Source organism: Anopheles merus, chromosome X (assembly GCF_017562075.2).
Source record: "Anopheles merus strain MAF chromosome X, AmerM5.1, whole genome shotgun sequence".
NCBI classification, from domain to species: domain Eukaryota; kingdom Metazoa; phylum Arthropoda; class Insecta; order Diptera; family Culicidae; genus Anopheles; species Anopheles merus.
The window spans coordinates 8892997-8905219 of record NC_054081.1 but is presented as its reverse complement, the minus strand read 5'-3'; the positions used below and the strand labels follow the sequence as shown (position 1 = coordinate 8905219).

The following is a 12223-nucleotide window of genomic DNA, read 5'->3' as shown; positions in this document are numbered from 1 at the left end:
GTGTGTGTGTGTGTGTGTGTGTATGTGTGTGTGTTTTTGTTTTGTTTGCTTTAGTGTTTGCCAACACGCACATCCTTTTCCAAAAACATAAACAAATAAAATTAAATACAATCAAAACACCCACACACGACGCACTTATTGCCCAGGTGTCTATGTGTGTGTGTATAGATGCGCGTCTCGTATACACGATGCGTGTCGGTGTATGTGTGTTGTGCTCTAGTCGCGCAGCAGCTGGTGTAGGGCGGGACGGTGCTGCAGTAGCAGCAGCTGCTGGGAGGCCCGTTTCGCGTCCACCTCCAGCAGCTGACCGTAGTCGGGCGGGTCCAGCCCGAGATACTCCTGCTTGACGGGTTGCCGCTGCTGCTGCTGCTGGTCGCCGGTGCAACGGACCAGTTCCTCCGGGCTGGCCGTGGGGGTCGTCGGCTCGGTTCGGACCACTCCCAGCGCTGGTGGTTCGAGGTTCGTCGCCGGTTGATGGGGCGTGGTTGACTGTGGCAGCAGTGCAGCCGCCGTCTGCTGCTCGACCAAACAGCTCGGCAGATCGACGATCGGGGGTGGTGGTGGTGGTGGTGGTGGCGGCGGTGGTACAGCGGCCTCTGCTGCCCCCGTTTGCTGCAGGTGGCCCGGGTCTTGATTGGTGCTGTTGGTGGTGGCCGGACGGTCGATGCTGCCGCCGTCGCTGCTGCTGTTATTGTGGCTGGGGTAGTCGCCGGCGGCAAGAAGGTTCGGATTGCTCAGGAGAATGCTGTCGCTGGTGTGGTCTAGTAGTCTATGGTGCACGCGGTGATGGATATCTTGCTGCTGGTGGTAGTGCTGCTGCTGCTGCTGCTGCTGCTGCTGCTGCTATTCCTTCACCAGGCGGTAGATATGGTGCTGCGCACCGTGCTCGGAGGTCGACACCTCGAACACGAACGCCACGCACAGGAGCGTCTCGTCCGTGTCTTTGTTGGATATAACCTGCAAAAATAGAACCCCGGCTCAAACTCAATTCCAACAAAACTCCCGTTTCTTCTAGCAGGATCTAGTAGGATCTACGCACCTGCAGGATGGTGAAGTTCTCCAGCACGCTGTTCATCATGTACTTCTCGGGAAGGTGCTTCAGCTTGTTGATGAAGTTGATCATGTAGTCGCACATCGGCGACCGGCTGATCCGGTACACGTAGCGACCGTTCTCGATGCGGGAGTATTCCGTTTCCACCTTCTCCACCACCTGCTTGCCGAACGAGCACACCTTGGTCGAGCAGGTGATCACCATGTTATCGTTGCTCTCGTAGCTGCAAAGAATGGGTGCGCGCAGGAAGATAGTGCGGTGAGAAGATGCTATCGTGGCAAACGCCAATGCGCCTTGGTGATACTTACTGACTGCTGACGCCGTAGAACGCGCCCGCATCGTTCGCGATGTTCGTGTTCAGGTCCGCCCAGAACTTCACCAGGAAGAACGCATTGCTCGGACCCTTCTCGTACAGCTCCTTGAGGCCGCCGGACTTTTGCGGGAACTTGTCGTAGATCTCCTTCACCTCCACCGACTCCAGCAGCGGGTTGGCGGGCGTGTCCGCTATGTGCACGAACAGGTGCTTGTGATACTGGGAACGAGGCAGGGGATGGAGGAAACCCGGTAACAACATCGGATCGATCAGCGGCGCTCCTGCCATTGGCTAACTTACCGTTTCTTCGGCACGCAGCTCCAGATAGGCGCTGTACTCGACCAGCCGGAACTTGTGCGTCGCGATCGCGCGTCCCTCCCACGGGTGGGCGGGCTGCAGGGCGCCTTCGGAGACGGCGGTCGCCGTCTTCATCGGGTAGCCGGGCTGGGCGAACGGTTTCACGTCCTGGGAGGTGCTCGGCTGCAGGCCCGGCTGCCAGAATTGCTACGCAGGGGGACAGAACAGAAAATAACAAAGCGGTACAGGATGAGTGACACTGACGTATACAGTAATTAAAAAAAAAAAACAACTAGACGACGGTCGGGCAGAATACAAGGGGTAGTGCAGCTCTCGGAGCGGATTCGAAGCGTTGGAAGCGTTCCCACAGGACACACGTGCGTCGTGTGGGGGAGTGAGTTTATGAAGGATTTAGATTCCAGCTGCTAGCGACGCTAGATCTGTCGAGCTCCTAAAAGTCCCTAACATAATGTACTGGAAGTAAAGACTCTCAGGCTCAGACACAAAGATCTCATGCTTCAGCATCTACATCCTAGTAGAAAGATTCAAATTCATGTGGAGTGCGTTTAGGATTTAGATTCCTGCTGCTAACGACTCTTAATCTATCAAGAAACTAAAGATCCTAAACAATACGAACTGGATGCTACGATTCTCAAGCTCAGAAACAATGATCTCATGCTTCAGCATCGATTCCAGTAAATTTGGAGTGCGTTTAGGATTTAGATTCCAGTTACTAGCGACGCTAGATCTCTCGAGATCCTTAAGATCCTAAACACAATGTTCTGCAAGTAACGATTCTCAAGCTCAGACACAAAGATCTCATGTTCCAGGATCTACATCCTAGTAGAATGATTCCAATTCATTTGGAGTGTGTTTAGGATTTAGATTCCAGTTGCTAGCGACTGTCAAGATCTTGAAGATCCTAAACAAAACGAACTGGTAGCTACGATTCTCAAGCTCAGACACAAAGATCACATGCTTCACCTTCTACATCCTAGTAGAATGATTCCAATTCATTTGGAGTGAGTTTAGGATTTAGATTCCTGCTGCTAGCAACGCTACATCTGTCGAGCTCCTAAAGATCCTAAACATAATGTACTGGAAGAAACAACTCTCAAGCTCAGACACACAGATTTCATGCCTCAGCTTCACACACACTGCGTTATTTGTAGACATGGTAGTAGAATGATTCCAATTCATTTGAAGTGAGTTTAGGATTTAGGTTAAAGCTGCTAGCGACTCTAGATCTTTCGAGCTCCTAAAGATCCTAAATATAACGTACTAGAAGTAACGACTCGCAAGCTCAGACACAAAGATTTCATGCCTCAGTTTCACTCAGGGAGACATCTTAAAGGTTCTGAGGAAGAATTAGGCATTAGGACATCGGCATCTTCTGGAACCTGATCTGAGCAGCACATCTTTATTGACCTTTGTTATATGCCAGAGTCGGAGAAAGGGCGTTGCCGATCTCATTCAAAGTACCCAGTGCATTGCCATATGAACTAAGCTGTCAGAGTAGCGGAGATCTCATTAGTACAGCTGCATAGCCAACCACACACACACATACACACACAAATAGGGTTAGTGCCGGCAAGAGGCAGCATCGGCAGCAAACTCCAAGCAATTCCACTGCACAAAGCCAGAACAGAAGCAGGACAAACAAGCGCCTGGACAAACCACGTATCGCCATGAAAGGCAGGGCATCCAAAAACAAGCGAAAGAGAGAAAAGGTACGCTTACACCAGCAGCACTAGGATGGTGATGGTGGTACGGAAGATGGTGGTGTTGTTGTTGTTGGTGGTGGTGGTGGTGGTGGTAAGAAGGATTGGCTAAGGGAAGGCGACCTTTCGCTGCAGCCATCGTCACGATCTGGGCACTGCTCATGCCGGTCATGTTGGTCGGGAAGACTTTCTCCTTCACACCCATCAGCGGGTGATTCTAAGGATGGATACGATGGACAATGGGATTTGATAAGTGCAGCAGGGTGGTGTGTGGGGGAGAGAGAGAGAGAGAGAGAAAAAAGAAAGAAAGAAATAACAAAACACCAGCACACCCACGCATTCACACACGCACACACACACACACGCACAAACAGACAGACACATACACACGTAGAGAAGGAATAAGAAAGAAAAATAAAAAGAAACAGATGAAGAAGAAGATAACACACGAGATGAGACAAGGACAGAGCAAATTTGGAAGGAAATTCAAGGAACTTCAGAAAATTTCAGGAAATTTCAGGCATTATGTCTTCCAACTTGGAGTCCGGTGGAGGCTTAGTGGCTGCCCTTGTGTGAATTTCCACCTTTAGCCTCTCTTTCACTCTGCACGCTTCCACACCCCTTCTCCAACAGCTTTCATATTCGTAAATTGACAGAATCAAGGGGAGGATACGCATACGTGGCCGCTCCGTAGAGCAAGCCACCGCTACTTACCACTTTCATCTTGGCCTGGAACTCGCGCAGCTTCCGTCTGGCTAATACTTGTATGTGCGAGCTGACCTGCTTCCGGGTTCTCGTCTTGCCGGTGCGTAATTTGATATAGCGAGCGATCAGTTCATTGCGACCTGTTAGGAGAAAGAGAGAGAGAAGGATATTGGATGTGCATCATTAGAGAGTGTGGTCCTTGGTAAGGCATTCGTACGGAGGAATGGGATGTCTAGGCGCACTTGTGCCTTCATTTGACAGCTGCTTTCCCCAACCCATGCAGACTTTGTCCGGCCCACATTCATCATTGGCATCAAAACAAGGCCTCTTTCGTGCGCTACCTTCAAGAAGCATTCTTCCCATCCCAAAAACCGTGAGCTACGCCGCCGTTCAGCTGACGCGCCACAAGCACGAAAGACATTCTTCATCGTTATTGGACGCGTCCGCATCCTTCAAAACTTGCCACCGAATTCCATTTGTCCCTTCGCCCGCTTTCGAATGAATGACTTCTCTGCTGACACTAGATGTCCTCCTTCCACAGCTTCTGTTTCGTTCTTAACCCACACCGAGAGCTGCTTCTTGGCCGTGGACTGGCAATGGGAGTTGAGATGCAGAGAAGCGGAGAAGTCGTCGCCACGTTCCTTTCGCCTTTCGTCGCTGGTGGTCGTTTGGCAGCAGCAGTAGTAGCAGAGCGACTACTAATTAATTTCTGGTACCCATTCGCAGCGAAATTCCTTTCTCCTGCCCAACGTTTGCTCCGCTTGCTCCTACTCTCCCCGTCGTTGCCGGGGAGCAGTTTCTCGGGGCTTTTTTCTTCCCTTCTTCAGTCGTCTTCCCTCCACCATCCCCGCCCAGCAATGTTGCTCTTTGTTGCCGATGGGAAGACAGCAAGAGACGAGGGCTGCCAGAAATTGGACACTGCGGTGCTCCGAAAAGGGGAAAGCGCGCGCACGCCTGAAAATGAATCCCTGGGTTGCGCCACCACCATTTTGTGCCGGAGAGATATTGTGCCCTTTACCTTTTCGCCATCCAAAGATCCTCCCCTTACCCCACGGAGAGTGGGAGTCAACGATACTGGGCGCACGCGAAACATTTTCGCTCGGCGCAACCATCCGCCGGCTTTTATTGTTATTTTTATCATTAATGTTTACTCCGTTTGGCACCGGCACACGCAGCAAGGATGTAATTTCATCCTGCACACACACATACACACTGAGACACGCTCACCGAAACCACCGGTTGTCCCCCACCTGCCTAGACCCGTCGTAATATACCTTTTTTGCTACAGCGCCCGTCGCTTTGTTGTCGGAGAAATTATTTGCTTGAAAGGTGCTTGATTTTTCCGCCGTTAATTTTATTTCCCTCTCTGCCTCGCCCGTTTCATTCCTTTTTAAGGGGAGCGCGGGAGACACAAAAGACACCTTCTAGTCGTGAAGTTTCGAGGGTGACTTTGGAGGTGTAGAAGGAAAGCATGTGGAACTTCCCGAGCGACAAAAAACAAGGTTAAAATACAAGAAGGAATGGTTTGGTGCCGTGGCAAGAAAGCCAAGAAGTTCTCGCGACACTAACGGGAGCACTCACGCGCTCGTTCGGCAAAAGTGAAGCCGTTTTTTCGGTTCCTCCCGGGAAGATTTATGACCCATTTCTGCCATTTTGTTAGCAAAAGAGAGTTGGAGAGAAGACAGCGAGGCAAGCGATCGGACAGTGGAGTGCATGGAGCTCGTGCTCCAAAAATATTGTCCTCTAGCAAGCATTTGCAAGTATTGTCTGTGTCGTTGTGATCAGTAAAAATAAAAATGCCCCGTTCCTAGCAGGAACTCGCCGGAAAATTACTTGTACATTGTAACCTTCGCCAACGTGTAGCTGGAACCGCCCCGCAAAGCCAAAGCGGGTGTAATATTTATTCATACACTTACCAAGAAGAACCTGTAGTACAACACCATCAGCACACACACACACACAAGCAAACAAAAACACACCCAAATGCGACAGGATATACTGCACCAGCGATTCTGCTTTACTGTTCTGCGGGCACGAACCGTCGGGTTTAACCATCTCCTGTACAGGGTCCGGGAGGGTAAAGGAAGTCTACAACATCTTCCGGCAAGCGTAAAACTCTGCATTGTGTGTGTGTGTGTGTGTGCATATTCTAATTTTAATTATTGTCCTTTCCTTCACCTTTTCCTTCGCTCGCGGCTGGACACGGCGAAGAATCTATCCGGCTTACAGCAGAGTGCGAACGAACGTACCAACCAAAACGTCCCAACGTTCCTTCCCTTACAACATGGCATCTTCTTCCCGCGCCACAAACACACGCACACACACACACACACACACACACACACACACACACACAGAAATAATAGGGCAGAATGATTTACGGGTTTTCATTCCTCTTCCTGTAAACTGTGCAACAGAGTCAAGGGTGTCTATGGTGGTGGATGATGGGTGGAGGTACGAAATGCGTTTGATACGCTTGTCAGAAGGCAGTATTAAATAAAACCAGATGACAAAGCGTGTCGCAGGCAGGGGGGGAAGGGAGAGCGAGAGCACAACCAAACTCATCGAGAATGTTTCTACTGTTTTGGTTATTTTTTGAAAATTTTGAAGAAATGTTAAAAGAAAACAGTAATCTTTCTGAAAAAAAAACACCAAACTAGACCGCGGCATCAAGTGGGCGTGAAATTAGTCGCTCTGTACGCTAGTCTCAGTAATAGGTAATTTTTGTGATGCTAATTGCCTAGCTTTAGGCGGTTTTTTTTCCTTTTTAGCATTAAATTATATCCACTCAATTCAATTTTCGATCGCTGCTTTCCAACATATGACAGTGATGGTAAAATAAAACTACAATAAATACCTCATACCGACCCATGGTGCACACAGAATTGGTGGAGTGCTTTTAGGAGCGAACCCAGGACTCCGATTCCAATTCCAGCAAAATCAGAACCACTAGTTCTGCCCAAAGTCGTACGAAGTCGTCCGGAATCGTCTGGAGTTGGGGTCGTTTGGAATCATCAGAAGTCGTCCGGAGTCGGTTGGAGTCGCAGTCATCCAAAGACGGCCAGTAATATGTGCTTGTGGTCAGACATTTAATTTAGTGGAGTATTACTTTTCCTGTTTCAAGTTGTACATCCACTTCTTGAACAGCTCTTTGTTCTAAGAATTCGAGGAAGTTCGTAGGCTGAAATTTCTGCCTGTCAGCTGTTTGCATTGTATAACAGATTTCGAGCAGCTATTTAAGTCGGTATAATATACAGGTGAGCTTATCCCAAGGTGTATGAATTTAGAAGACTGCTTTTTATCGCTTCTGTTTCTGAATGAAGATTTTACAAGTGTTTTGTGTATTCATCAAGCCTCCAGAATTCTTGTTTGAGCAGAAGTTTTCATCCATTCTTTCAAAAAGTGATATTCAAATTTGGTTGTAGAAAACATGCTATGAGACCACCTGGACTACATACACTTTGATTTTAGATGCTATCACCTGATCTGTTTAATGCACCTTCGAATAAGTGTAAACACCATCTTGTTTTGCCATTTAACAAGCAGGTACTCGAATCTAATTCTAGCTTTGAGGCTAGAATAATCTAGACTGAAAATTGCAGACTAGTTTTGGGTGTGGTTTTGTATGGAGTGTTTACATGATTTCAGCCTCCAACTGTCAAACTCCAAACATAGAGCTGACTAGAATCGTGAAGGGCCCCAATAGTGGTTTCAGTTGCGCGGAGTCAACAGGTCTGACCACTAAAACATTGTATCGGCCGTCTTCCGACTCCAGACACCTTCGGATGACTCCGGACACCTTCGGATGACTCCAGACGCCTTCGGATGACTCCAGACACCTTCGGATAACTCGGGACAGTTATGGATGACTCCGAACACGTCAAGATCGGATGACTCCAGACACATTCGGATAACTCCGGACGACTCCGGACGACTCCGACTCCAGCCAACATCGAACGACTTAGGACACCTCCGGGTAGTTCCGAATGACTCCGCATGACTTTTTGTGACTCCGAAGTCCTCAGGATGACGCCGGACACCTCCGGACATCTCTGGATAACTCCAGTCGACTCCGGAGGACTCCGGACACCTCTGGATGACTCGGGATGACTCCAGCCGACCTCGGGATGACTCCAGCCAACTCCGGGAAACACCAAACATCTCCAGATGACTTCGGACACCTCCGGATGACTCCGGACACTCTCGGGTGACTTCGAACACCTCCGGATTACTCCGGACGACTCAGGACGACTCCGACTTTAGCCACCATCGGACGACTTAGGACACCTATGGTTAATTCCGAATGTCTCCGGATGGCTTCCTATGACTCCAAAGTCCTCAGGATGACGCCGGACACCTCCGGACATCTCTAGATGACTCCAGTCGACTCTGGACAACTCATGACGACTCCGGATGACTCTGGGTGACTCGGGATGACTCCGAACTCCGGACATCTACGAATGACTCCGGACGCCTCCGGATGATCCTGACTGCGGAAGACTCCGGCCGACTCAGGCCAACTCCAGACAATTCCAAACGGCTCCAGATAATTCTGAACGAACCTACCTTCCAGAGTCAGTTCCAAAATTTTCTAAGTCGAATTGTGAGGCTACTGGAGATTTTTCCAGCATTACCCATCAATACACCGGATGACAACAATCAATGCCCTTGTACAAACAATCCCGATAATAAAAAAGGCACGAGAGCTTAGGTGCAAAGAGGCGACGCGGCGCAGAATCACATGTTCCAGGCACACCAACAAAGCAAACCAAACAAACATGACGGCCCCATTTCCCTCGCAGTAATCGGTGGCCATGCACAAAACAGCTGCTAGATGGTTCAATCGTGCTGTAAAACGTGCTTTTGCAACGATGCACCACGAACTATTGCGCGCGATAAATGGAAGTCACTCTAGGGCCCCCTCCCTCCGGTGCAAAACGGCCAGGTAGGAAAACATTCGCGATAACATCGATCAAGCTCTTTGATGCTTTGACGTGCAGGGAGGATTCGAGCAGCCATTCCAAGGATCAAACACGTACGCCGTTAGCGCTAGACGCAGTAAGGAAAATGCTCGAGTTCATCACACCAGCAAGCACCGGCGCTTGACTTTATCAAGCAAACACATCCATTCCCTGGGGGCTCTTATAGGGCCAGTGGAAGGAGGTTCAGATAAAAATTGAACAGTTTATTTTGCATCGTCAATCGACGGTGTGTCTCGACGGTTGCTGCTGCAGCGGTGACAGCGACATCTCAATCCGGGAAAGGCAGCCGCACGGCACCACCGGGCACAAGTATATTACGCATATCAAAGACCGGGAGAGAGAGAGCCTTTCAACCGTTGAGTGATGTGTATCCCTCCGAACGAGCCGCCTGGATGTTGAATATCCCCTGCGGCACCAACACACAGTGGTGACAGGGCATAAACTCGGAGCAGCAAAAAAAGGAACGCTTCCAGCCAGTTGATGGTTATACAAAAAAAACACCTCCCCTGCGTACATAGAGGGCGGGAAGGGGAAGAAGCAGCAAAAGAAGCGGGCGGGAAAATACGCAACCGTCGCGCGCGCGGGTTTGTAAATTTTATTATAAATAATATAGCGCGGAATTTTTCCTTGCCGTCGAAAATATGCGAAGCATTTGGGTGCTGCTGCTGCTGCTGCTGCTGCTGGCAGCCACGAGAGGCAAAGAACAATTTTGCGAGATCGTCTCATCGTCGACGGCAGTCCGCGCTTTTCCCGCGCGCAAGCTGGTGATGGGTATGCACACACACACACACGCACACACAGCACTTTTTTATGCCGCAGGAGAATGCTCTCCACCACCCACCGGGCCCGGTTTAACTATTTTCCGGCGATGTCGGATAACCGTGTCCCACGCGGCGCGCAAAGTGCGCCTGAAAGGTAGGCTAACGTTTGCACATTCTTCGCTGATTGTTGTTTCGCGAGGAAGAATGAGCGTTTCGAGCCGATGGGAGAACGGCCGGGGTGTACTGCTGGTACTGGCGGCAGGACGGGAATATGCTTCATCAAAATATTTTCTTGCTTCTTCTGTCTCTTTCTGTCTTTTTTTTCTCTCTCTCTCTCTCACACACACACACACACACACATAAACACATACAGGTCTTTGTAGAGACATTTTAATAGTCATTTAGTTACCCTTTTTTCATACACTACTGAACAGCACATCGCTCGCTTTTATAGATCATCAAACGTTCGCGTAGGAAGAAATTGATCGTTCCGTTCTAGCCGTTCGTGCCCTGTGAAGGACGCTGTGATTATTCAACCTTCGCTCGAAATTCCTCCCTGGCATACCGGCCCAACCGGCCCAGTCGTTCAGCAGCGAGGAGTGAAGCAATTCCAATCCAATTAGAATTGGTCCGTATCAAGGCGAACAGACCGCGCACTGAATCTGCAGGGCTAACCAACAAAAAAAAAGCGGGACCTACAACACCCAGAACGAGCTAAAAGGTTCAGCAGGTGCGAATAGGTTGTTCCGGGTCCTTTCCGGTGCAAATACACAACGACCGACCAACCCGGCAGGCGCAACGATCGCGCCCAATAATGCACTTCTCGCCGACGGAGAAGCCGACAGAACATTGGCCGTAAATTAAGTGCACAATCACTGCCCTCCATCGGAGTAACAGCATCCACGTGCAGCCACGTTTTACGGGAGATTGCGTACGATGCACCATCAGTGCAGCTTCACGGCAAGGCGGCACACCACTGCCGTACGGCGAGAATCTCTGGCGCGGACACAAACAAAAAAAAACCTATCGACTTTTGTTTTTTGGCATTATTTTGTGTGCCGTTGGTTGCTGTTTGTTTTGCCGTACACACGGCATTCTCATCATTACCCCTTGCCCTTAGAGCCGGCAGTGCGTACCTCGCAGAAAGGATCCTGCCTGCGACAGTGCGCCCCGGAATGACACCATTATGAGCAATTAATTGCATGCCCATGGCGAAGCGATCGGCACCTGCCTTCTAAACGTTTCCCGCGTGGTAGACACGTGGGAGCGTTTGCCCGACACCATAAAACCACAAACCGACCGTGGACCGTGTTCTTACGCGAGATGAAAGCGCTCCGGCGCTGAGGCAACGTGTTTTGTGCGCGTTTATTCATTATCGCCGGTTCGATGACGCGTGGGGACATGGCTTCACCGCGCTACTGGTGAAGTACAATCGTTTGCTGATCCGGTTCGAAGGACCAAAGTTTGTGCGCGCCTGAAGGTATGCAATTTGTTGCTTATAGTCTTCTACAAGGGTTGTGTTTAGCGATTTCAAGTAGCTTTTTCTTTATCAAAGATGACATTTGGGTCACAACAGTATGTCAACAATTCATCAGTTAGTGAAATGTAATATGGTGGAACGCTACAGTCAAATGGGTATGGAAAATACAACCTGGATGATGAATATTGTTCCACTGACGGGTTGTAATTTCAGCTTTCTAACTTATGCTTCCAAAGGGACTAATTTCTGATTTCGGTTTTAGGTTGGATCCTGAATTTTGGAAACATCATTTGACATGATTTAATCAAAATGCTAAAAATAAATAATCTTTAACAACACATTAAGTAAATGAGTGTGTTTCAATCACATACGCGCTCTACGCTCAACTTCTGTTCTGCACTTTAACCCCATTGTTTTGTATTCCGATCCGGTTCGAAGGACCAAACTGGCGACATTCGATTGCCTGCCGTCTTCGGGGCTTTGTCATGCCGTCCCGTTTTGAGCCAGCCAAATGTTCGCATCATTTCGCATTCAAGCGGGCAAAAACACTGGAAAGGACCAACTTTTGGGCCGATGCAACCCAAAAGTGCTCGTTTCTTCACGCGCGACACCGAGCGAAAGGTTAAGTGCAGCTTACACAGCCGACAGGCAAGCAGTGTGTGTGTGTGTGTGTGTGTGTGTGTGTGTGTGTGTGTGTGTGTGTGTGTGTGTGTGTGTGTGTGTGTGTGTGCTTGCAATAATTCGATAGTTACTATCGCAACACGCCCATCATCCCCAGGTCCACAGTTCACAGCCATCGCTACCCATATTACCAGTGCTCCGGTTCGATCTTGTGCAGGGTGGAAGGAACATATGATGATTCCTTCGCCCTCCAGCTACAGATGCTACAAGATGCTGCCGGGAAGAAGGGTTC

The 12223-nt window shown here is 49.5% G+C and overlaps 1 protein-coding gene across 19 annotated transcripts in view; it reads right to left on the bottom strand.

Moving 5' to 3' along the window:
- Window positions 1–741: 741 nt before the first annotated feature.
- The window catches only part of LOC121594019 (protein scalloped), a 103941-nt gene continuing 92459 nt past the window's right edge, over window positions 742–12223 (bottom strand). For all 19 annotated transcript variants that reach the window (XM_041916992.1, XM_041916973.1, XM_041916907.1 and 16 more), the window contains 5 exons: window positions 4097–4227; window positions 1665–1868; window positions 1360–1583; window positions 1040–1274; window positions 742–957 (listed from right to left, as the gene is read on the bottom strand). In XM_041916992.1, the coding sequence (XP_041772926.1) occupies window positions 844–957; window positions 1040–1274; window positions 1360–1583; window positions 1665–1868; window positions 4097–4227 (908 nt within the window). In that variant the 3' untranslated portion in view covers window positions 742–843. The remainder of the gene's footprint in view (window positions 958–1039; window positions 1275–1359; window positions 1584–1664; window positions 1869–4096; window positions 4228–12223) is intronic.